The following is a 26,403-nucleotide window of genomic DNA, read 5'->3' as shown; positions in this document are numbered from 1 at the left end:
GGCCAGCTCCTTCTTGTCATTCAGGTCTCACTTCACTTCAAAAGTTATTTCTTTGAGGGCCTTTCTAGATCATGCTACATAAAGCCACCTCCCCTATACACCTATGCACACACATTGATCTTAAGCCCCTTACCCTGTTTTATTTTCCTTACAGTACTTCATCATTTTCTGAAACAATCATTTATTGGTTTACATTTTTCATAGAAGACTGTGCATATGACAAATCTAAACAAATTTTGGTGTGTTATGCTGCACTAGAAACTCAAATATCACAAGCATCACTGACAATGATGACGTGATTTTCTAAAATAGAGAACAACTCTTGGTAACACTCCAAACAAAACAAACTGCAAGAAACTTGAGGTTTCTACCTAGCTCATTCCTGGAAAATTGCAAGTATAGTAAAACTTTGCACAAAGTACTTTGTGTTTAGATGTAAATGAGGCTTGGTTTAGTATTAGATATTTATAAATAACTGTTCCAGTGGGACATCTGAATGTTGTGCCAGAGGCAGGACAATTTATTTTTGTGTAGGACTGTCCCCAAATGCCTTGTAGGCCACCTAGCACCTCTGCCTCCACCGTTAGCTACTTATACTGTTAACTACTTTCGTTGTCACAACTAAAACCACTCTAACACATTTCCAAAACATCTCCTGGTAGGCAGTTCTGCACTCTCCAAGAATCAAGTATCTATACATCTCAGAGTCTTTGTGAGAATAAAATGAGGTGATTGATTTCAAAGGCTCTGCATTGTGCCTGGCATATATTAAGTGCTTAGTAAATGTGAATTTGCTACCTCCGTCCCTTCCTCCTTCTTCTGGCAATAGGTTCTCAGTCTGACCATCTAGGAACATCTGTCATCAATGCTGGCAACAGTCAGGAAGTTACACTATTTCAAGAAGGCAAGTAAATTAGGCAATAAGAGACACACACTCATCAATCCCACTCCCAGAAAAGCTTTCAGAATAGTATGATACATCTGCAGACTGTGGAACTAGTATATTAAACACTGCATAGCAGTTTGACTCAAGACCTATAATTTTTAGTTTAACTCGGCTCTCTCTGTGCTGTGGAGTTACCTTCTAAGACTAAAGGAACCCAAGGTCAGACTGAGGAATCATTCCTTGATAAAGATGGGCCATAAAAGGGCAGGACCCTGCTGCTCCTCTCTGAATGCTGGGCTGTACCTGGCCTGGCCTGGCTCCACCCAACAGCAGATGGGAATGGAGGACTTAATCCTACACCCAGGCTCTCAAAATCGGATGCTTTGTACAGGCAGCCTTCTCTCCTCACTTCCCACCCTTTATCCACCTGGCCAACCCTTCCTGATTAAGTGTCTGGATATACTACCTCCTCCAGAAAAGCTTCCTTGGAGATCCCAGCAGAACTGGTTGTCACTCCCTCCTCTATGTGTCCACAGGTCCTGTACTTCCTCCTATTACAGTCTTTACGATGTTACAATATACTTATCCTTGACTGATGCCCCCAGAAGGGCCTGCAAGAACTGTGTCTGGTCCATCTTTATATCTCTGGCACCTAGCTCAGTTATCTGGCACACGGTAGGTGCCCAACAAAAATTTCCTCCCTTCCTTATCTACCTGCCTCACCCCCTTTAGATCCTAAAATGAACACACCACAGAGTCGGTGTCATGCAGGTTGACCATACCAGTATCCGGGATGTACATGGAGGATCTCAGTTGTTAAAAAAAGGGATAGACTGTATTCCAAAGGACAGTTTATTTAAAACAAAGGTGAAAAGGTGCGAGGAGGAGGAAGGATGGAGAACAACAATTCTAATGTAAAAGCACAAAGGAAACATCTCAGATTTTTTTAAAAAAAGGTAATGAAGGAAGCTACATATACAAACTGCTGACCTCAATAGATTATATACATCTAAACCTTACAAAATAGCATTTCAAGTCAGCACTTCAGCCAGTGTTACTAGTTTTTATTACAAAAAGTTAAAGCTACAAACTTCACATTTTTAAGTTGTACATCAGTGACAGCATTTAAGCTTTTTTTTCCCCCAAGTTGTCCCAAGTGCAAGCTGGTAGAAGAGATTTTTTTCCAAAAATAAACAAGAACATGATTGCAAAGATAATCAATATAATCCCGATAAAAACACAAACATAGTGCTTAAGAAAGGATGGATTTGGGGGATGGACTGGGCAGGAACAATTTTCCAGTAAATAAGGAGCTGCGATCTTTAGAGGCAACATGGTATGCTAGAAAGGGCACTGGAGTAGGAATCAGAAGACCTGGATTTGAACCCTGTCTCTGCCATATTCTAGCTGTGTGACCTTGAGCAACAGACTTCACCTCTCTTAAATTCATCTGTAAAATGAGGACAATACCTACATCTCCCAGAGCTATTAAGTTTTAATAGAAATAGGACTATTCAAGTTATCTATTTCTTCTTGAGTGAACTTTGGTAGTTTGAACCTTTCAAGGAATCTCTCCTTTTAATTTAAGTTGTTGAATTTATTAGCATATAGTTGTTTAAAATAGTCTATTAACCTTTAATATCTGTAAGATCTATCGTTATGTCACCTCTCTCATTAATGATATTGGTAAGAACTACTAAGTATTAAATGGTACAATAAATTTCTGACATATGGTAGGTGCTAAATAAATGTTTCCTGGATCAGAAACTACAACCTCAAGGAGTTAAGGCTATAGTTCTTAAACTGCTTCAGACTTTTTATTTTTTTCTATCTATCTAGCCAGCCATCCAGCCATCTAAACATTCATTCATCCAATTGGTGGTTGGGGAAAAGGTCAGAGGCGACAGACAGAACTATGCTTTGAAATTACAAAGAGTCAAGTAAGATATTCTTAGAGAATTTGAGATTTTTTAATAACACAATTATATACGGGCCATTGTTTCTTGGAAGCAGAGAATATGTGAGAGTCTCAAAATTCTCTGGAAGCTTGAATCACAGTGCTCAAGCAATGACTGAAGCTCAGGCCTCAATAAAAGCAAGCTGATATACCTTGAATTTAGTATTCAAGGGAAAAATGACTAGGACTTGCTCCTCTGCCTTTCTGTCACTAGAAAATAAATACACCTTTGTCAGGAAATTTATCTGATCCAAAACAAATTGGCTTCTGGCCAAAGGGCTCTGTCTAGCCAGAGTGGTGAACAATCCACTTTGTTGGACCAGCAGGTTGAGTGCACACATACGTGAAACAAAATAAACTCCAGATCAAAGTTCACGACCCAAGAACATTTTAGAGGAAGAATCGAACCTTTCTTTACTTGGATCTCGCCTAGAATGGGAGAAAACAGGCATTCCCCTCCTTTTTGGCCAACTGCAAAGTCCTTTGTTTAAAAGAGAAAGAGACTGAGGCAGACTGTTAATTAGCATAGCAGATGGAGTGAGAGATGACCACTGGAAACTTTGATTTTTAAAACTCACTTGGCTGTTAGACTTGACTACTAATTCAGCTGTTTCCCAACCCAAAAATGCTAGGTAGTATTATTTAGTCTGTGCAAGAAAAGGTGGTCACTTCATTTTAAACCGACTTGTGACTTTTCTTTTCCCTGTAAATAATGGTCCCATATGATGATGCTGTGAATCTTGATTCCAACATGTACTGGCTACATTACCTTGAGAAAAAATCTTTTTCTCTCTGAATCTGTTTCTTCATCTATGAAACAGAGGTAAAGTACTTAATTCACAGGCTTATTGTGAAGTTTGGAGCTGACACATGTAAAGAGAGCCTACCTAGCTCAGCCTGGCATGTAACAGACGGTTGATGAATGCTAGCTGCCATTTATTATTCTAGCAGGATCCTCAAATTGTCCTCTCTTCTTTGTATCTGCCACTCAGCTGCAGCCAAGCCCTGCAGACCAGTAACTGCCTCTTGCATTTTTAAAAACTTGCTTTAAATGCAAAGAACAGAATCTGGCCACAGAAGAACATTCTCAGCCTTCCCATTGATCCACAGGTTTATGGAGCAAAAGCAATTATGGAGTCAAATTACAGCATTCTTAGGTGCAAACCAGTTGTGGCTCCCCTATCTGAAGGGAAGAGGTATTAGAAAATAAATTAAATAAAAGGACATTTGCTTTTCCCAACTGTCTGCTCTTTGCTGCGTGACTAAATGCCAAGTGGTCTTGAGCCAAAGGTGCAGAAGGATGGCTCTGTGCTATCTTTTGCAAAGCCCTGTGATCTGCTTCAGGCCCTAGTCTGCCTGAGCAGAGGCTGGTCTGCTATCCGGCAGACGCTGCAGAGCTCGTGGACTCATTGAAACCAAACTGAACAATCGGGGTCCCATTGGGAATCTTTTCATAGCCAGGTCACCCACTGAAAAGGCAAGGCAAGAGCAAGTTTCAGTTAGTGGAGTCCCTTGGGACAGGTGAACCCAAACTGGCACAAGTCTCTTCCCTTGGAGAAAGGGCTGCTTGGTTCAGTGGTCCAGGGATGAGGAGTCCCAAGTTCTGGTACCAGTTCTTACTCTAACATGCTCTGTGATTTTGGCCACATCACTTCCCCTCTCTAAGCCTCAGTTTTCCCATCTAGACAATGAGGAGGTAGGACCACATGATCTCTGTGATCATTTCTGTCTCTGGCATTCTACATGTCTGGATTGATCCTCCTGGAGAACAAATCTTGGTCTGATTTTCATTTTTCCTTTCCAGATCCCTTTGCAGTAAAAGGTACAAGAGAATAGTCACATATTTGAATGAGGCTCACAAAAGCAATGCCCTCTACCCTTCTCTATAAGGAATGTGGAGCAAAACGCCAAGTTTGTGATCATCACGTGAACAATAAGAGCTCTGAAACCCTTTCCCTTTTGTGGACTGACCAGAGCCCCATGTATGCTGAGAGGTCCTGGTAGGCCTGTCCCCTCACTGGATCACGTCTCCTCTTAAGGCACTAGGCGGGATCTGTGCTGTGACTTTAGGCAGTTGGGAGAGTGGAGATAGATGACAGACACTGAAACAGCAAAGGCCAATTTGCAAAAAGGGCGCCAGGCTTCTCCTGGGACTCAGAGTAAACACAAACAGCCAGGGTCGCTTGGACCTCACCAGTGGCTTCAGAAGCCAGTGATGATCTATATAAAGGCTGAAACCTTGGCTAAAGAACTGGCCGCAAAGTTAATTTTTAATGTAATCCTGCAAAGGGTAAGGTTGGTTCCTGGGATTCTAGTGACCCCAACAGCCTCCAGTGCCCTCTGCCTTCATGTTCCACAGTACCGTAATCTTTCAGAAAAGAGGCAAACTGTTTAAAACTGTACCTGTACAGAGATGCCTCCACACTGAGTGGGGAATCTATTTATAATTTATATATATATATATATATATATATATGTATATTTATATATTTTTAAAAGTCTTCCAGAAAGAACAATTGAAAGGTATTGGGAGAGGAAAAACAAAGATAACATAAAACTTTCCCAGCTATCATTCAACTGGGAGTCTGTGTTCCTGGGGTTTAAAACTCTGAGTTTAAAAGCGCCAATATATATCCTTTGAAATAATATACCTGACCACTTTAAATGCACATATCAAGATGACACGCTGTCAGTAGCCCTTCCCTCTGGCGCACATTCCTGAGTTCACAAAGGTGCTGTGGAGAAATGACAGAGCAGAACTGCTGGCTAACAAACTTGAATGGCGAGTAATCCACAGAATTCACTGAAGGCCTGTGTGGAGTTGGGGGCCCTCCCAGCCTGGGCTTGCTCAGAAGTTTTGTTGCCGCCGCTTCTTAGCTTCAATGGCATCGAGGATTGGCTGCCGCTTGGACTGGTACTTCTGTCGGATCTCTTCTATCTCCTGCTCCATCATGGGGTCAAGGGCCAGCAGCCTCTTCTGAAGGTCTTCCACTGTCCAACTCTTAAGCTGGAAGATAAATGGAAAGAACACTCACAACAAGACCTAGGTCAGCGGCAGAATGACAGAGAAGTCCAGTCTTCCTAGGGACACACGGGGAGGTGAGAGAGAAGACGACTGCTCAGAACAAAGGTGGGGGTGACAATCCAGTCAAATGAATGGCATCTCAAATGAGATGATCTGTCCTTGGAAGAAGTCAAAGTGCTAATCTCTTTGATTTATTGTACCCTGATCAGGAACTTAGTGAATAATACATACTTTTACCTCCCCATCTTTTAAATTAATTAAATACGGATTCATTGTTAGGGCATGTGCCAGTTTGGATATATTATATCCCCCCAAAAGCCATATTCTTTAATACAATCTTGTGGGGACATACTGATTAGTCTGTTGATTAGGGTGGAAATGTTGATTAAATTATTTCCAGGGAGATGTGGATCCCGCTCATTCAGAGTGGGTCTTAATTAAATCACTGGAGTCATGTAAGAGAGCTCACAGACAGAAGGAGCTCGGAGTAGCTGAGAGACACTTTTGGAGAGAAGCTTGGGAGCTGAAAGAGATGCTCAGAGATGCCTGGAGTTGTGGACAAAAGGATGTTTGGAGATGCTAAGCTAAGGATGCACAGGAGCTGAGAGAGGAGGTGAAAAACAACCCAGGCCCAGCAGACACCAGCCACATGCCTTCCCAGCTGACAGAGGTGTTCCAGACACCATCAACCTTTCTTCAGTGAAGGTATCCTCTTGTTCATGCCTTAGTTTGGATACTTTTATGGCTATAGAACTGTAAATCTGTAGCCAAATAAACCCCTTTATAAAAGCCAATCCATCTCTGGCATTTTGCATAACGGCAGCATTAGCAAACCGCAACAGGGAATAAAAATAACAGTAATTTGGTGTATGCAAAATAATGGTTGCCTCCTAGTCATTGTCCTACTCATGGGATGAGCATCTAGACAGTGGCTCTCTGTTCCCCAGGGTGACTGGATGCTGAGTGAGGATCAGATGCTCCCTCCACCCCCACCTTTTCACACCCCAATGTAACATTTACAGGGTGTTGATTATATACCAGGTACCACTCTAAGCACTTTATATGGATTATATACATAAGCCTCCTGGGAATACAGATGCAAACTGAGATGGGGGAGAGTCCTGGAGAAATCCTGAAACTTCTGAGATTAAGTTTTCATTATCCAGAGAAAAAAATAGGACTTGATAGATATATCAATTAATAATAATAGCTAGCATTATATTAGTGCTTTTTAGTTGCCAACCACTAAATGCTTTACATACACTGATTCATTTAATCCTCACAACAACCCTATAATTTGAGTACATTATCAACCACATGTTACAGATGAAGAAGCCAAGGAAAAGGTGGTTCAGTAACTTGCCCAAAGTCTCACAGCTAAGTAAGCGGCAGAGACAAGATTCAAACATAGATGTTGTGGTTCCAGAGTACACACTCTTAACCAGCACAGCAGAAGAGCAAAAGAGCAAAGCACAGGTTTTGGAACTAGGTCAACCTGTGCTTAAAACAGGCACTGCCTCTTGCAGATGCTATGAGACTCTGGCAGATTACTATTTTCTCCAGGCCTTCCTCATCGACAGAAGTGGGAAAGCAATAGCTCATCAAACTTATTCCAAGAATTAAATGAGATCATGGCTATAAGGTTCTTAGTGCGGTGCATGGTACACTGTGTGCTTTAAAGATGGCAGTGGGTGTTATACCCTCTCTCTTCACCAAAGCCCAGGAGCACACTTGTGCTCAACCTGTGCCTGCGGCTGTTGGGAAGAGGCTTCATCACTTTTGTATGTGTGGAGTATTTACTGAAGCAGAGCAAGGCTGTCCTGGCTGGCAGGGGTGGGAACCAATGCCTGCCTTATTCACAGCAGGTGGTGATACTTTCTTTTGTGAAATGAGAGCCAGTGTAATAAATACAGTGTTTCAAGAACTCAAAGGCTCACCCAAGTCTTAAAAGAGATCTCTTGTGTTCACATTTATAAAATCATCACCTCCCTCAATCCTTTTCTGAGGCCTCAAAAAGGAAGTGGCAGAGAAAGGTGGGTGAAGGAGACTCTTTCTGTCCACCATTCCTTTTAGGGAATGGGGTGTAAATAAGTGTCAAGTGCTGCAGTGGCCTCCCTGGAAATGGTTTATTGACCTGGCACCTCAGGAATTTTCCTTGGCTCACTTCAGGGAGGATGCTTGAGAAGTGAGAAAAATCTGACAGTTCGAAATGAGAAAGGTTCTTTGTAATGTGAGAATGGAAAGACTTGAGACTTGGGGAAAAATACTGGAAAGTTGGGCTGAAAAAAAAATGCCTCTTTCTTTCCAGCCTGTAGTCTTACAACCCCAGGGACACCCCAACGAGTGACACTTTCCTAGTCTTTAGCTTTTAAATTCCTTCTCCAAAGAGAGAACACCCCAAACCCATTACTGAGTGTTTCTGGAAATGGGAGGTTAAGAACTTAAATCTCTGGGTTCACAGATCTTAGATTTGTACTAGCTATGAAACTCTAGACAAGTAACTTCACCGCTTTGAGCCTCCACTTCCTCATCTAGAACATAGACTATTTGTTTCTTTATACTTGGGCTTTACTGAGGATTACAAGAGAGAATAGTGTGAAGTTCTTGGCTTGGGGCTTTACATAGTATGCTGTCTGGCAGACAGTAAGCATTACATAAATGGCAGTTGTCATGGTTATTATGTTGCTGTTATTAACAGGATTGTTACTATTAATATTATCGAAGAGTCTCTAATCTTTCACAAACGAGCTGTTCCTGTAACCTCGGACCCAAGCTAGAATCAAACAAGTGAAAAAGGAAATCTACTCTATCTCTTGCTAACAATGCCCAAGGGCTGGCACTTTCACCGCAACGCCTATTAACTTATTGATAGTTTTAACAAAATACTTTTCATCCATCCATCCATCCATCCATTGATTTATCAAATATTTATTGAACATCTACTATGTGTTTGAAGCACATGGATACTTCAGTGAAAAAAAAAATTGTTGCCCTTGTAAAAATTACATTTTAGTGGGGACAGATGGAAAAATAATAATAAACACTATAAATCAGTAAATTATCCTTACATTAGAAGGTGATACATGCTATGAAAAAAAAATAAAAAAGAGTGAAGGAAGGGGAGCAGAGAATTGGGGAAACTTTTTTTTTTTAATTTAGTTTAATACATACATATTTGTATTGCAGAAAAATGATCAAAAAGTTTTTCAAACATAAAAGTACTACAGTTGGAGAGCATTTCATGGGAAAAGTAGAATTTAAATATAAGAGTGATAAAAGAACAATATGGAATTTCATATTGTTAAAGAGGTCATTCATGCATTTTAAAAAAATTTATCATGATGGTTATTCAGTTGTTATGATATGTAGATTCTGTTGGATATCTTGTAAGTGACTTGGTTTTATTTTTAAAATGAAAGTGTCTACAACTTGCCAGAATTTATATCCTTTGCAACTATTTGAATTTATGATGGAAGCTTCTAGATGTCAGTTTAAAAATATGAAGGATGTTTTCAAAATTCTTTCTCCCTTTGGCCATCATTGCTATGGCCTCTTCACTCTTCTTTTGCTCACCTGTCTGGGTCTACCCAATCTACAGCAGTTAGTCTAAAACCTCACAGAAGCTCCTGCCACCCAAACTTTGTGGCTAAGAACACAAGGTTAGAGTCAGGCTGCTTGAATGCCAGACGCAGTCATACCCCATATTAGCAAAGTATATTAGCAAGTTAGTCTCTTGTTGCTTCAGTTCCTCATCAGTAAAATAAGAATAATACTACTTACCTCCTAGTATCATGAGGATCAAACTAGATAATGCATGTAAAGCTCTAAGCAATGTATCTGGCACTGAATAAGTATTCAATAAATGTTAGCTACTAGCTCCCCATACTTGGGAAATTGTCACCATGTGTCTGAAGAGTCAGGAGAACAGGAAGACAGGGAGAGGCTTCAAAAATCCAAGACTGGAATTCACTCATTCATTCATCAACAAATATAGAGTGTTTACTAGGACCAGACACTGTTCACGTGCTGGGGACATAGCAGTGAACCAATCCAAGCCCTTCCTCTTCTGGAACTTACATTCTCAGTGGGCTGGGGTACATGGAGGGTTTGACAGATAATAAGCAAATATGTAATAGTAAAAGTGGAGGAGGGGATACTATGACAGAAAAGCAAGGAAAGGAAGATACAGTGTATTGGCACAAGGGATACTACTTTACATAAAATGGTCAAGGAAGGCCTCTCAGATTAGCTGACATTTGAACACAGACCCAAAGAAATTAAGAAGCCATGTGGGTATTTGGGGAAAGTGCCATGCAGAGGAAACAGCAAATGCAAGTTCCTAAGGCCCAACAATGCTTAACATATTTGATAAATCGTAAGAAGGTGTGTAAAGAGTGAAGAGAACAAAGAGAGGTGGCAGATAATGTCATCTTGCCGTCTTTTAGTTTAAGAACTTGGCTTTTACTCAGAGTGAAAAAATAAGCCATTGGAGGGTTTTAAGCAAAGGAGAGACATCTCTGGCTGCTATGTGGAAAATAAATTGAATGGGGACAAAGAAAGCAGGAAGTGTACTTACAAGGACATTGCAAGAATCCAGGTGAGAAATTGTGGTAACCTTAGACTTGGGTGGTAGCCATGGAGGGAGAAGTGAATTATGTCAAGCAAATAATTACCTGTCCCCTTTTGCAGAAAAACAGTGCTAATAGAGGGGCTAGTCTGCATGGAGTCTGAACATGGGGAGCCCCCAAATAGGCTGTTAGGGGAAACTTGTTTTTTATCCATTCGTTAGGATGAAAAGCAAAAATGCAAATGAAGAAATTTAAATTACAGGAACTGCACTAGCTTTCCAACTTTGTCTGCAACTTTGGATAAGTCCCTTCTCCCTAGGCCTTAGTTCCCCATTTGGAAAAGGGGGCTGCCTAGACGATTTCAGAGGTCGATCGCAATTCAATGTTTCTCAACGTATGATCTATGCATCAGAATCTCTTGTTAAAAATACAAATTCTTGATCCCCAACCCAGAATTACTTAAACTATCTGGCAGGTAAGACACAGGATTTGCATTTTAATTAAGCTATTCAGAGGTTTCTTAAAAACCCTCAATTTTGAAAAGCATGATTCTACGTCTTCTTTTTGTTTTCATTTTAGCAAAATTCTCACAAAATAACTGCTTCCAGTCTCTGGTCAAAGCTTCTTCCAGACTTGCAATTTCTATGCAGCTCTGCTGCCCTAGATTCTGATCTGGGGACAACAATAAGCACCCTTGCTTCATCTCAGCCACCTTCAGACTAATTTACTTGCTCTAAAGTCTTTGGGGCTTAAATTACACCTGACCTATCAGAACACAGCCACTCAGTCACTGCTGAGGTCACACCATCCAGATATGGATTTTTCTGAAAAAACAAGCTCAGAGGATGGTTTTATGGCGCCAAGTGTAGCATTTCACCTTCCTGATCCTTGGTGGTATAAATAAATTTCAAATGGCGATCTCGTGGTAAAATAACTGTGGTTCTACAGTTTGGCTATGGCTAGCATCCTCAAGGGGCAAATTCTCAAATGAGCCTGAGATATTTTCACTAGGTAAGGAAAATAAGCCCACCATTTAGTATCTTGTCCATTTCCTTGTATTTAAACACCCTCTATATAATGTGACACCCACAGAAATTTCTCTAGCCCAGAGAAAAAGATTTCTCTAGCCCAGAAATCTCTGAACTCCAAGCTCACATATCCAGATCAGATCCTATTGGATATTTTGGGCCCTGATTAACCCATGGAAATCTGCAACTTAACACGTCTAAGACAAACCTCTTTATTCCCATCTCTGCCTTATCCCTGAGCCTCTTCCCAGTCTTTCCCTATTTTAGGAATAGTACCTCCATTCTTCCAAGTGTTCAAAATCATCCTTCATTCTTCCTTTCCCACACCATCCCCATGCCCACATCTAATCCTTCAGCAGTCTATCGATCTAATCTCTGAAGTACCAGAACAACTCAATTTCAACCACTTTTTTTCCTTCTCCACCTCCAACCCCTTAGTCCAGGCCCCTGTCATTTCATAGCAACAAGCATAATTAAAATATATAAATGAATCAGATCATGCCACCCTTATGTTTCCTACTGCACTTACAGTAAAATCCAAAAAACTCACCAAGGACCATAAAGTTCTACATCTCTGGGCGTACCTTCCCCTCCAAGTTCATTACCCACCACTCTCCCCTTTACCACACTTTATTTTAGATCCTCAAATGGGGTACATGTTTTCAGCATCAAAGGCCTATACAGTTAATAATCTTTCTGCCTGGATGGCACAACCCCAGTTCTTCCTTATCATTTAGGTCTTAGCTCAGATGTCAACTCTTCAGATAAGGTGACTAAGCTTTCTGGGACCATCTGATGTAGAAAGGTCACCCTCTCCATTATTCTCTATCTCAGCCCCTAGTCCATTTCCTCCAAAATAATCATGGCACCTTGTGGTTATTATTTTTTACTTTATTTTTAATTATAGAAGTTGCAGGTTTATAGAAAAATCATGCAGAAAATATGACTTCTCATATAACCCCCTCACACATAGTTTTCCCTATTATTAACACTTTTCATTAATGTGGTACATTTGTTACAAGTAATGAAACAATATTATTATAATTATACTATTAACTATAGCTCATTTTTAAATTGGGTTGTTTGTCTTTTTTGTTGTTGAATTGTAGTATTTCTTTATATATTCTGGATATTAAGCCCTTATCGGATACGTGGTTTCCAAATATTTTCTCCCATTCTCTAGGCTGTCTTTTTACTTTCAAGATAAAGTCCTCTGATGCACAAAGGTTTTAAATTCTGATGAAGTCCCATTAATCTATTTTTTCTTTTATTGCTCATACTTTCGGTGTAATGTCTAAGAAACCCTTGCCTAATGGTCCTGCAGATGCTTCCCTATGCTTCCTTCTAGGAATTTTGTAGTTTTGGTTCTTATATTTAGGTCTTTGATCCATATTCAGTTAACTTTCTATATGGTGTGAGGTAGGGATCCTCTTTTCATATGGATATCCAATTTTCTCAGCACCATTTGCTGAAGAGACTATTCTCTTCCCACTGAGTGGACTTGGCACTGTTAATCTGGTGTATTGCATTAACTGATCTGCTGATGTAGAACCACCCTTGCATATCAAGGATAAACCCCCCACTATCAGGCTGGGGAAGTTTCCTTCTCTTCCTAGTTTTCTAAGTGTTTTTATCAAGGGATGCTAGAATTTGTCAAATGCCTTTCCTGTGTCCATTGAGATAATGACAGGTTTTTTCCCTTTGTTTTGTAATGTGGCATATGATGTTAATTGATTTTCTTACGTCGAACCATACTTGCATATCTTGGATAAGTCCCCCTTGATTATGGTGTATAAAATGTCGAACCACACTTGCATATCTTGGATAAGTCCCCCTTGATTATGGTGTATAATTCTTTTAATGTGCTGTTAAATTCAGTTTGCTAGTATTTTCATGAGGAGTTTTGCAAATATATTCATTAGGGATATTGGTCTGTAATTTTCTTGTTGTATCTTAATCCGGCTTTAGTATTGGGGTGATGTTGCCCTCACAGAATGAATTAGGAAGAGTTCCCTCTTCTTCAGTTTTTTTGAAGAGCTTGAATAGGATTGGTGTTAATTCTTTTTGGAATGTTCGGTAAAATTCACCAGTAACGCCATCCAGTCCTGGGTTTTTCTTTCTTTGGAGGTATTTGATTACTAATTTTATCTCTTTACTCATCATTGGTCTATTGAGATCTTCCATTTCTTCTTGAGTTGGTGTAGACAGTTTTGTGTTTATGGGAGTTTGCACATTTCAATTAGGTTATCTAATGTTCATGCACAATTGTTCATAGTATCCTCTTATAACCCTTATCTATTTATGTGGGGTTGGTGGTAATGTCCTCCGTTTCATTTCTGATTTTAGTTGTTTGTATACTCTCTATTCTTTTCTGTGTCACTCTAGTTAAAAATCAATTTTATCAATCTTTTCAAAGAACCAACTTTTCGGTTTGTTGACTATTTTTCTTTTTTTTACTCTCTACTTAATTTATCTCCACTATCATCGTTGTGATTTCATTCTTTCTTAATCTTATTGGGGCTCCACTGTATGTGACACGTTGCTTCTCTCTTGCAGCTTTCAGGATTCTCTTTGTCTTTGGCATTCGACCGTCCGATTAGAATATGCTGCAGTATGGGTATATATGGGTTTATCCTATTTGGAGTTTTGAATGTCATGGATGTATATATTCAAGTCTTTCACTAAATTTGGGAAGTTTCAAACTATTATTTTCTAGAATATTCTCTCTACCCCTTTCTCTCTTTCTTCTCCTTCTGGGACCCTCACATGCATATACTGGCATACTTGATAGTATCCCACATGTTCCTCAAGCTCTGTTCACTTTTCTTCATTCTTTCTTCTTTCTCTTCCTCAGACTGAATGATTTCAACTGTCTTATCTTCAAGTTCTCTGATTTTTTTCTTCTGCCAGCTCCATTCTGCTGTTGAACCCCACCAGGAAATTTTTAGTTTTTGTTACTGTGGTCTTCAACTCCACAAACATTTTTAATTTTTGTTACTGTGGTCTCTGAGATGCAAGGGCAAGTTCTGGGACAGCAAGTCCCTCAGGCCAGTATTAAACAGACTAGGCCAGACACAGATGCTCCCAGCATGTGCACAAGGGCCACTCTGCTCCCTCTGGAACTGGAACCAGGGATCTGCACTAGGAATGCTTGTCAGCTTCGCGTTAAGTCAGTGCGAGTTGGGGAAGGACAAGCCAGGGTGCCACGAGACTCTGCCACTTTTAAGAAGCCTTTTTCTTGATTTGGTGTTTACCCCACTGCTGCAATCCTCTGTTTCTGGAGCCCTGAGAATGAAGTTTCTGACAGTTCTTGCTGGTTATTCAAAGCTTCTGTAGGAGAACAGAGCCTTGAAGCATCTCAATTGGCCATTTTGATCAGGGCAGGGCCCTTTGCCCACTTTTTAAAATTCCTTTTTCTTTTTGCTCCTCAGCCTGAATCATCTCAACTGTCTTGTGTTCAAATTCATGGATTCTTTCTTCTGCCAGCTCCAATCTGCTATGGAAACTTTCTAAGAAATTTTTCACTTCAATTATTGTGGTCTTCAACTCCAGTATTTGTTTGGTTCCTTTTTAAAATTTCTATCCCTTTATTGAGATTCTTATACTGTTTAATTGTTGATTTCCTGAAATTCTTTAGTTCTTTCTTTTTGTTTTCCTTTACATCCTTGAGCATACTGAGGATTATTTTTTTAAAAGTCTTTGTTCAATATTTCCAAAGTCTGGTCTTCTTCATTGATGGTTTCTGGATTTTTATCTTGTTTCTTTGGATAAGCTATCATTTCCTGCCCTTTTTTTTTTTTTAGTTTCACCATACCCAAAGTGATACAGCAAGTAGCCAGAACAGTTTATACCCATCACTAAAAAGGTTTCTGGAAATGGGGCACTGTTAGTGAAAAATGTGTGAAGCCTGGATGAGTTATGAATTTAGCACAGTACTCTCATTAAAAAAAGCCACCACTGGCTGTGCTGGGTGACCTCAGGCAAGTTATGTCACCTCTAGATTCAGTTGCCTCATCTGTAAAACGGATGGTGCTGCCTTTTCACTGCCTTTCCTTGTATAAAAATGCTGAGTGCCTACTACATGCATGGCACTGCTGCTGCTGAGTTTCAATCTGAGGACTCAATCTGAGGTTACTGAATGAAGATGACTAAAACCAAATCAATTAACATTACTGACAGCTATACTAGGTCAGGAATAGTGTTGGGCTAAATGAATATAAAGGACAGTATCTTTCAGGGAAGCAGCTGAATTTAGGGCCAAGAGCACTGGCTTTGAGTCAGATGGTCCTGGGTTCCCATGAGAGCTCTGCCCTTGGTAGCTGGATGTCCCTGGGTGAGTCACCTAATATGTGTCTCAGTTTCCTCATCTATTTCATTGAAGACAACAGTATTTACCCTATAGGGATGATGTGAGATATAGAGGTATTAGTAAAATATAAAACATAGTATCTGTGCACACAGAAAATATTGGGCACTACCACCTGACATCCTTTTTTAGGAAATAAGTAATCAACAGAAATAGTAGCTGCTGTTGCTGTGAGAACTGAGCTGGATGAGCTTGCAATATGGTGCAGGACACACAACACACACACCGAGCCTTCTCTAGATAATTCTGTGTGAGAAGCCCCAAATCAGATGATTCTGGCTTGTTTCCATTGGGCCAGACCACAGAAAAATCCTCAGATTCCCAGCATCGGTTCAGAAGGCTAAGGGGAACTGATTTCTTCTTGAATAGACTTAGCAATTCTGAAGTTCTGAATTATACTGTGCTGATATTGGTTGTACAGCTGGCCTGGGGATCAGCTGAGGAAATCCAGCTTCGTTTCATCACAAGAGATAATTCAAAGGAATTACAGAGACAGCTTATCATGAATCAGCAGAGTCAAGCTAAACTAAATAAATTAGAATGTACAATGGAACTTCCTCCTGCCTCTGGCAATAAGGTCCCTGGTGAAGAAACAGGTGTCATCCACATCCAAGGTACACGTTTAGACCTATTTCAAGTTCTGCTCCTACGCTTTTAAGAAGTCTCACCCCAGAAGTCTATTGCACAAATGGTGTTATGCGATGCTCCCCACCCCCGCAAAAACAAAAAACAAAAACATCAAGGAGAGACTTCCCAAACTTCTAAGGACAAGCTTCAGTTCCACATAATGTACTTGAGAACTCAATTGTGTCTCCATTGTCACAAACAGTATTTCTCAAACACATTCTCCCTTCTGGCTGGGTGAGTTAGGCCAATTCCTCCATCACAGGTGATGCTTTACTGTGGCTAAGAATGAGGAAAGAAAATACCTTTGGAATTTAGCAAGATGACAGAGAAGTTTGAGAGAAGCTAAAAAGTCAAATGAAGTCATAAATATGCCATTCAATACCTTCAACTCCAACCACTAGAAAGTTAGCAAAAATGTGAGAGAGAAAATGTAAAAAGGACAGTCAAAGGCACCTAGGACATTAATTTAGTTCCACCAAGGACACTCATCCTTTTTTGACGTGAACTCATATACACCTAGGAGTAGACTCTAGTTTGGGGAGGTGACGCTAGTAAGATAAAATTCCCAGGTGACGCAGTAATCTCTCAGCAGATGAGTGAAAAGACAGCCAACCAGAAAAGCAAGGAAGCTGACTCCCAAATCACAGCATGTGTGGATTAAGTAAGTACCAGACCATTCAGTTAAAAGAGATCCTGCTCCTTAAATGAACCTTCTGAAAATTTTAATGAGAAATTTCCTGTTTCAAATTATGGTCAGGACAAATTATGCTTCCTTCAGTCCCCTATAAAATCTTCCTAATGCTTCTCCAATAAGGTACAAAAATAACAAAACTAGTATCAGTTAATGATTATTTCAATTCCATTTTGGGTTTGTAATTACTTCTAGTCAACACATAGAATTCCTGTCATCTGAATTCGAACCAAAGAAAATATGACTGTATGTACAAAATATTTACCAATAAGACTTGGATGAAATAAACCCCTTATGCCTGAGAAAAACCCAAAAATTGCCAAGCAGGCATTCTAACCTAATGCCAAGAGCTCTGACCCGAGTCAGAAGACTGAACTCAAGCAATCTAAAGACAGGGCCTTGCACATAGGGGGGTTTCAGTACATAGTGTGTGTGTGTAAATGATATGGTTTGGTAAATCATAAACCACAACCACAAAAAGCAAAAGATGTTTTAAAACAATGGGGTTTTGCTATACTATAAAGTGTACTATTTGCATATTGTTAGTTATTTGTTGAAAATCATTCAAAAATTTATATAACAAAATTAATCTTTGAAATAGTACTTCTGCAAGTACAGAATTTGCTCCAATTATTTCTGGCATGACCTTCTAACACTTAGTCTGAAAATCACAAATTTTTTTTTGTTGTTGTTCTGGGTGTTTTATATAAATGGCCTCTGGCCAAATGTAATAAAATTTTGATCAAATCCAGATTTTTACTACTATTATGATGCTGGCTCTCCACTGTAAAAACCCATGATGAACTTTCACACCCCCAAATACAAAAGAACAATGATCCCCCAAAGTCAATGCATTCCTACTATCTAGCCTTATATCTTTAATTATAAAGATGTAGCGAGTGTCTGTTCTGCCAGACACTTGTGCTAGGCCTGGACTGGTGCAGGAGTAGGGACGATGGAGGGGAGTGGGTGACACTCAAAGTGTCATGAAAACAAGGTACAATCTGAGGCATTACCAAGTTCCTAATGATTGCTGATAATAATTTATTGAGAGCTACCTTTAACTGGATACTGTGTACTAGGCTTTGTGCTCAGCATTTTACATGCATTATCCCCTGTGATACTCACAATAGTTCAGAAAACTAAGGCTCAGAGAGATAAAGAAATTGATCCAAGGTCCCAGAACCCACAAGTGGTTGAGTTAGAATCCAAGCTCACCCTAGGGTGTCTGACTGCAAAGCCCAAGTCTACTACACAGGAGCTGAGAGAATCCCTGTGGTTAAGTCTCTAACACAAGGACTTTACTTTCTTATATATGCATAGTTCAGAGAAGGGGTGGTCAATCTAGAGAAAAGCCTGAATTGTAAAATTTTTAAAGTTGAAATGCAAATGTTATTATTTCAAAAATACAAGGAACTAACAAAGTTATCTAGGTAAATGAAAACGCTCTTAAGTATGAGCTCATTTGCCAATATTATTAATAACTACTCAAAATCCTTTGAGATACCATGTTTTTTCATACCTTTGTGTTTCTGCTGAATATAATTCTCTGTCTTCTGCTTAAAATGCTTATTCAATCATCCAGCCCAGCTCATCCTCCAGCTACTCTCTCCATTCTACTACCCTTTTTCTTTTACTAAGGTGGGAGCTATTAGAGTAGGGACTGTCTTATATACATACCTTCAGTGAGCCAGGACAGTGGATATGAGTTCTCAATAAACATTTAATAAAGGAATGTATCCTTAATCTTTAAGCCTTTTTTTTTTTTTGGAAATGATGCTGATTTTTTACTGATTTCCCTTAATCACTAATAAGATACTTGGCTTTTCAGAAGCTTTGAAAGAATATAATCAATATTATAAGTCTAAGAGGATATTAAGTTTGTTAAATAAGGTTACGTCAATTACTCAAAATTGACCCCTGCATGCCAAAATCAAAATGAAAAGCCCATTCAGTGTCATGATTGCAATAAAATTACAAGGAAAAACAGACATAAATCTACTCTAGTCCTGGTTGCTTAATGACTGCTCTTTAAGAAAAACCCTTTTTTAAGAGTAGCTCTAAATTGGTGTGTAAATTTCACCCTTATGGAAGCCAAACTGGGTGAGGAAAACTCTTAGGAAGCTGGTAAACACAGAACCTCCTAGAATAATTGTGAATGCCTAAAGAAGGCAGAGTGCAAGAAGTGGACAGCATACGATGCTCCTATATTTGAAAGCATTAAAGGGAGACAGCAAAAGTATATCATCATTATTGTAAGGATATTAATCTTTTAGAAGATGTGAAAACCCTAAAACATCAACTGCACCAAATTACTGTTTTAATGTAGCTTAATAATTCAGATAAAGAGACAGCTAATCACATAAGAATCCCTGCAAGTTGTGCCTCTGTACCCTTTCTTGAGGGCTGGAAATTTCCAAGACAGCAAAAAGGCCAGGCTTTTTTCCTCTCTTCCTGCCAAATTAAAGAAACCCAAAGAACCCCAAACATAATCTGAAAGCCAAAATGCAAATTGATTTTGCTTTATTTAATAAATGTACTCCTAAAAGGTATCTTCAGAATAAATAAGTTCCAATTCTGAATACAATAAAAGAACAAATGTTTGTATAAAACTAGTCAAGAATGCACATACAAGCTGAGATAGCTATTTTATAAGACTGAATTTTTACAATCTGGACATTAAGAAAGTGGGAAAACATAAGTAAATAGCACTCGGTTTCTGAAAAGCATACAAACTCTGTAAGCCCTGTGACTGCTGGGCTTTCCCAGTTGATGGGACAGAGATTCACAATCTGAATACCTAAAAAGAAACATTCTCTCAAGCACTCCTTTGAGAAGAAAGAATTCTGAAACAAAAGCAGACAGCGAGTTCAACCTGCAACGTATGTGAGAATCCTTCTAAAACAGCTGTAAAGTCTTGGGATCTGAATCCCCTATGGTGTCAAGAACATAAATTGTCTAGATAGAGCTGTGTGTGTTTAAGACTTTCAAATCTGCCACGATCACACAACTACTAAAATAGGAATTATTCTGTCATTTTTTTCTTTCATTTTTCTGATTTAAGACTGTCTGAAAAAGATGGTTTTGTAACTTATTCCATAAAAGCATTAGTATGTATATGTCCTAGATATTTTGGGATAGTCCTATTTGATGAAACTTTACTCCTTTCAACAAGTATTTAATTGTTATGGATAATCAAATGTGACAATTTATGCCTAGGTAATACTTTTTGAATGTGTATAAATTCACACACCAGAAAAAATTCTTTGCAAAGCCCATGTGCCCTAACGTTCTGGTTTGGAAAGTATGATCTGATCACCATATTCACAAGCTCAGGGTTGAAAACACATAGCTCTTCTGGTATGAAATGCTCTCTATAATTTGCATCCTAAATGATTTTTACAAGTGAGCAAGCATTTGGAAAAAAGGCACTGTCTCTCCTCTGGAGTCTGACATACAACTCAGAATCGGTAATGATGGGAGAGGGGAGAATAGTGATAATGCTATGATGTCTATATATCACGGACAGTAAGATAACATGGGAAGGTCTTATTCATAATTAATATGATGTTGATACAGATCTGTAAACATATTCCTTGTTATCTGAAAGTTTATTAAGTTCTAATTTTTATGAACCCTTTTCCCCTCATGAATTGTCTGATTGTTAACAGCACAAGCATATGGTTATTACAGCTTCTGACTTGAAAGCAGCACTTTTAAAAAGAACAGGAGAGTATAATGCCTCTCAGCATCCTTCTATATATCTTCTGTGTAAACAACAAAATTCCTTTAAGTGCTTATCCTTTAAAGTGCAAGTGATGTGAAGCTTTCTCAGTGGTGAAACTGGAGAGACATTGCAGGGGGTGAAGAGGCTCTCTCAAGTTTCCAGCGTGGGGTGGCAGTATGGGTATTGAGGACAGTCAGTGGGGTACGGCCCCAGCCATGGCCCAGAACACAGTCTGGCTGCAACCTTGCAGCCTCAGCCTGACCACAACCTTTCAGCAGCCCTCTCGAGATGGACACCAAGAGCCCCCGAGAGGGTCGTATGTTCTGGAGGCCTCCTGTTCTGTGCCAGTGCCAACCCCCTCTGTAAGCCCTGACGTGGCCTTGTACACAGAAGCCTGTGGCGCTCCTTCTGCAAGTCCCCTCCCCTCCCCTGCCAATGCCCACTGCACACCCACCTACTGTGGCTGATCACTGCTCCCCATCTGCACTCCAGAGTAGCCAAATGCTTTCCCAGAGACTTTGGGCCAGTTGCGGTTTCATCAAACCAAAGAAATTCTTTGCCATTGCATGGACTGAACCACACCTTCCCCAAAGAGGTCTGAAGCCCTGGCAAGTTTGTCCTTATTTGGGTATTCTCCCTCAGCCCTAAGATGCCATATAGAGTTTCCTTATATGTTATAGTTACTCTTTTATCATAGTTAATTATTCTTTATATTAAACTTCCCCTTTTTAAACTACCATGTGGTTTCCTGATTGAATCCAGACTACTATAGGAGGGAAGGGTACAAGTGAATACATATGGGCACATGCTTGCCCACTAATGGAAAAAATTCCAAAATGCCAAACACCAAATGAAAGTTTAAAGCCAAAATAATTTCAAATCCAGAATAGTCTGGATATGTATATTTATAGCCCAGTGGAGGAAAAAAAAACACCTCTCATTTTCTCTCACTGAAAACTGTATTAATAGCAAATAAAAAATTACGGTATATTTATACAATTGAAACTACTCAGCACTAAAAAGGAAAAAATTCCAGATACAAGCAACAACATGGATGAATTGCAAAACAGCATGTGAAGTGAAAAAAGTCAAACACCAAAGACTATATGCTGCATGATTCCATTGTCATGACATCTGAGTACAAAACTATAGAAACAAAAAACCGAGCAAGAGGGAACTTTTAGGGGTGATAGAAATGCACTATATCTTGAATATAGTGGTATTTACACTACTGTATATATTTGTCAAATCTCATCAAACTGTACACTTAAAAGGAGTGAGTTTTGTGGTAAAGAAATTAAATATCAAAAAACCCAAATTTAAAAACCACAAAACTATATATAAAAAATAATGGAAGGCAGTTAAAGTAATACTTAAAGGGAATTTTACGGCTTTAAATGCATACACATATTTTAAAAGATAAATGATTGAAGATTAATAACCTTAATTGTCCAAGTGAAGAAAGAAAGAAAGAAAGAAAAAAAAAAAAGAAAACAGAATAAACCCACAGAAAGTAGAAAAGAAAGAAGAAAATGATAAAGGTAAGAACAGAAGTTAATGAATTCAAAAGCTAATGTTCAATAGCAAAGATCAGCAAAACCAAAAGCTGGTTCTTTAAAATGATTAAAAAAATTGAAAACCTCTGGTAAGTTTGATCAAGAAACAAAAGGAACAAATATTAGGAATGAAAAATGAGATGTAACTATAGATACAGCAAATTTAAAGATTAAAAACTGTATGCCAATAAATTCACAAACTTAGATGAAATCAAGAATTCTAGGGGAGAAAAACCACATTAACCTGTTACAAGACTGAAAAAGACCAAGAACTAAGAAATCTGAGCCAAAGGACAAGTAGTTATGATAAGCTAGATGGTTAAAAACATGTATTCAAATGATAGAGCCACAAAGGACAAAACAATTTTTGAAAATACAGGTAACTAATATTATTGAGCAAAGACATGTTCCCTGTAAGCAGGGGGAAAAAAAAAAAAAAGCTAACTCCCAACTTCCAGTTCTGGCAACAGGGCAGACTAAGTGAGATAACTGGAAGCTTTCTCCAGTTGAAAGGGGATTGAAATCCTCAGGAGCCAGAAGCATTGTTTTTATGGTTCATGCGCCTGCCCTGCCCCCCCACCTCAATAATGCTAATAATGTTATTCCCAGTAAGTCAGGTTTAAATGAGCACCAAGGGTAGTTTCACAGAGAGAGAAATAAAACAAAGAAAGGAAGGATAGAAGGGTGAGCAGAAGCCCTGCCCATGTGCCTTGGTGAGAAGGCAAGAGTTAAGGACCTTGCTGTATAATGATTATAGCAATAATAACAGTACTAAAAGCCAACATTTTTTGAATATTTATTAACCATTCATTAGCTGGTCTCTATATTAAGTGCTCTACAAACATTGTCTCATAGATCTTTACTAAATTCTATGGTTGCAATTATTAACCCCATTCTAGATGGGAAATTAGAGGTTCAAAAGAATTACATAATTTGTCTGAGGTTACACAGTCAGCAAGTGGCAGAGACCAAAACTGAAATCTTGTTCTGTCTGATTCTAGAGTTTGTACTTTGAACGAAAACATCACCTAATATCTACTATGTTAGGTTCTTTTGCATTCATTTTATTTAAATAAATAGAATGAAATGCAAATACATCACGAAAGCCCATAAGCTAAGCATCACCAGAATACAGCCAGTATCCAAGATTTAATTGCTTGCCTCAGTAACAGTGAGTAAGCATAAGGCTGGTGAGTTTTACCTCAAGCCAAGTTATCGTAATTCTGAGTGGTTGGGGACAAGAGACTTTAGCTTTCCCTCTCTGCAAAATGAAAAATCCAGATAATCCCAATTAACCTTCTGTAAGGTTTCTGTGAGAAATAATCAAAATAAACTCATGGGCAGACTTTCCTTGGGGTCGAATTTTTTTTTTTTTTAATTAAATTCAGTTTTATTGAAATACATTCACACACCATACAATCATCCATGATATACAATCCACTGTCCACAGTATGATAACATAGTTATGCGTTCGTCACCACAATCTATCTCTGAACATTTTCCTTACATCAGAAAGAACCAGAACAAGAATAAAAAATAAAAGTGAAAAAAAACACCCAAATCATCCCCCCATCCCACCCCATTTGTCCTTTAGTTTTTATCCCCATTCCTCCACTCATCCATACACTAGATAAAGGGGGTGTGATCCACAAGGTCTTCACAATCACACTGTCACCCCTTGGGGTTGAATTTTGACTGAAATTAAACAACAACAAAAAAAGCAGTACTGTCAGGCAGAGTTTTTGGGTAATGGTATGGACAACTTCCCAATTTCTACAACTGCCCCTTCTCAGAAATGAACAGAGGTGGTCAAGAAAACTTTGGATGATGCCTCTTGTTGGAGATGCAGCAGCAGGAGGCTGGAACATATGCCCTTTAAGGCCTCTTTTCAATCCTGAAAGCCTATCATTCTCTGACCAATACAGTGTTGGAACAGCTTATTGAGAAAGACGATGGCTTCTGGGAATTCAAGACACATGCCTACTTGTCAGCTGTGCTTCCACTTAAGCCACACGGAAGTGACCTTGGGATAGCCCTTCCTAGGGCCTAAGGTACCAAGATACTGGTTTGCAGTTCTTAGGATCCCTTTCTGATCTTCTGTTCTAAGCCATCTGGGTCTAAATTATTTCTTATCACTATTCACACTGCCTCTACCAAAATTCACAAAACCAACAGTCTGGACTCAGCTCTCTGGCTTACCATCAGAGAATAATTAGCCTTGAAGAATGAACTTTAAAGAAGAAGGCTGCCAAACAGCCACAGATCAAGCAATCTCAGAACAAAGGAAATGAAAAACACTGTCAAGCTCATGCATGCAGGCTGACACTGTTTTAAACAACCTCCTAGGGTCACAAACCACAAGCATTTAAGTCTTACCCTCAGAACAACTTCAATAACTGAGTTAAAAACCAACCTCAAATCAGCTAGTGCAATTTACCAGCAGAACCAGGCTACTGTGTTTCTGAGACAAAGACCACATTCATTTGCCATGTGGTTTCTCAGAAAGCATACCTAAACAGCAGGTTTCCCTGGCAATTTTGGATACATATTTCTTTTTCAGACTGCTATTTGTGGCTGGTTTTCTAAAAGTAAAAAGTACAAGATCTCATTATATTCCCATATACAAATGAATTCAACCCCAACATACCTTAAACCCAGCTTTACAGGAAAAATAAGACATCCGAAATAAAAATAGTCTACCTTGTCAAGAACAATTTGGGACATTCTTCTCTCCAGAAACTGCTCAGCAAGATCACCTCAGTAAAGATCCATCAACGTGCAACTGCTGTTTATCTGGCTAGCTCCTGTGCATCCACATGGCACTGTCAGACACAGACCTAAATACTGATTGTGGTTTCCATTCACCTTTCTTACAGCATAGGAGTATAAAAAGAAACTCATCAAAAAAAGGTTAGAAAGCAAACAAGGAAAGAGATTGTCTAGAAAAGTGATGGCAAGAGTCTGAGAGCATAACGTTTGATTTTAAAATCCTGGCTTAATTCACACACAACAGATCAACAACAACAAAAAACACAACAAAAGCAAACATGAAGCCTCAACTCCTAAACCTCTCAGTAACAATAAGAAAGACGGGCTTAATGAGTTACAGTGATCTAAAAGCAGCCTAGCTTCAACACAAAAAAGCCAAAAATACTAAATGCCAAATAAAAAGAGAAAAATTAAGTCAATCAAGATAATATAATGAGATGTACTTTTTTTTTTTTTTTGGAATTTACATATAAAGTTTATTAAAATATATCAGCTAGTGCAAATATATCAGCTAGTATATTAAATATATTACATTAACTATATTAAAATATATAAGTATTAAAGAGTTTTTAACATTTATATTCTGGGACATTTTTAACTACTGATAAAATCAGCTCATTATAACTAACTATGTTAAATGGACTCAAAGCAAAGATTATCAGCTTTGCTTTATTCCCTCTACCACAGGAGATTTCACTGTTGCTTTGTTTCAATAAAGAAACTAACAAATACATTTAATATGAAAACTTACAGTGTACTTGTAAAGCACAAGGTAAGGCTATTTCTTATCTACTATCACCTTTCTTACTTATTACATTCAGAAGCAACAACTCATATTAAGAAGTAATGTATATAAGAATTGCTCAACCTGTAAAGTTGAGTGAATTAATTCATGCCAACTGAACTTCTTGTTTTCTCTTCACCCAACCCATTGTTTTTAAAATTTTCACAAAAAATTTAAAGAAGCAAACCTTTCAGCCTATATGACAAAAAGCTTGTTAGAAATGTATAAAATTAAAAATAACTCCTTTTCTGAAGTTAGGAAAAAGTCACATAACATTGAGAAAATTACAACTTAACTTTGATCTCAAACATTAATTGATACTCATATTATAGAGAAGAACTTTTAGATTCCCTAAATTGTAGAAGGATATTATCTTGAGACTGGATATATAAAAAGGTATTTAAAAGCAATGGCATTTA

General features: G+C 38.7%; 1 protein-coding gene across 5 annotated transcripts in view; it reads right to left on the bottom strand.

The window, feature by feature from the left end:
* The window catches only part of STK4 (serine/threonine kinase 4), a 200,179-nt gene that overhangs the window by 58,906 nt on the left and 114,870 nt on the right, over positions 1-26,403 (bottom strand). The window contains exon 11 of one of the 5 annotated variants that reach the window (XM_037812427.1): positions 1,721-5,850. The exons of the other annotated variants lie outside the window; for them this stretch is intronic. Within the exon in view, the coding sequence (XP_037668355.1) occupies positions 5,692-5,850 (159 nt within the window). The 3' untranslated portion in view covers positions 1,721-5,691. Of the gene's footprint in view, positions 1-1,720; positions 5,851-26,403 lie in introns of those variants that run through there. 5 annotated transcript variants of the gene reach the window in all.

Source organism: Choloepus didactylus, chromosome 19, assembly GCF_015220235.1.
Source record: "Choloepus didactylus isolate mChoDid1 chromosome 19, mChoDid1.pri, whole genome shotgun sequence".
Taxonomy (NCBI): Eukaryota; Metazoa; Chordata; class Mammalia; order Pilosa; family Megalonychidae; genus Choloepus; species Choloepus didactylus.
This window is presented reverse-complemented; position numbering and strand designations above follow the sequence as displayed.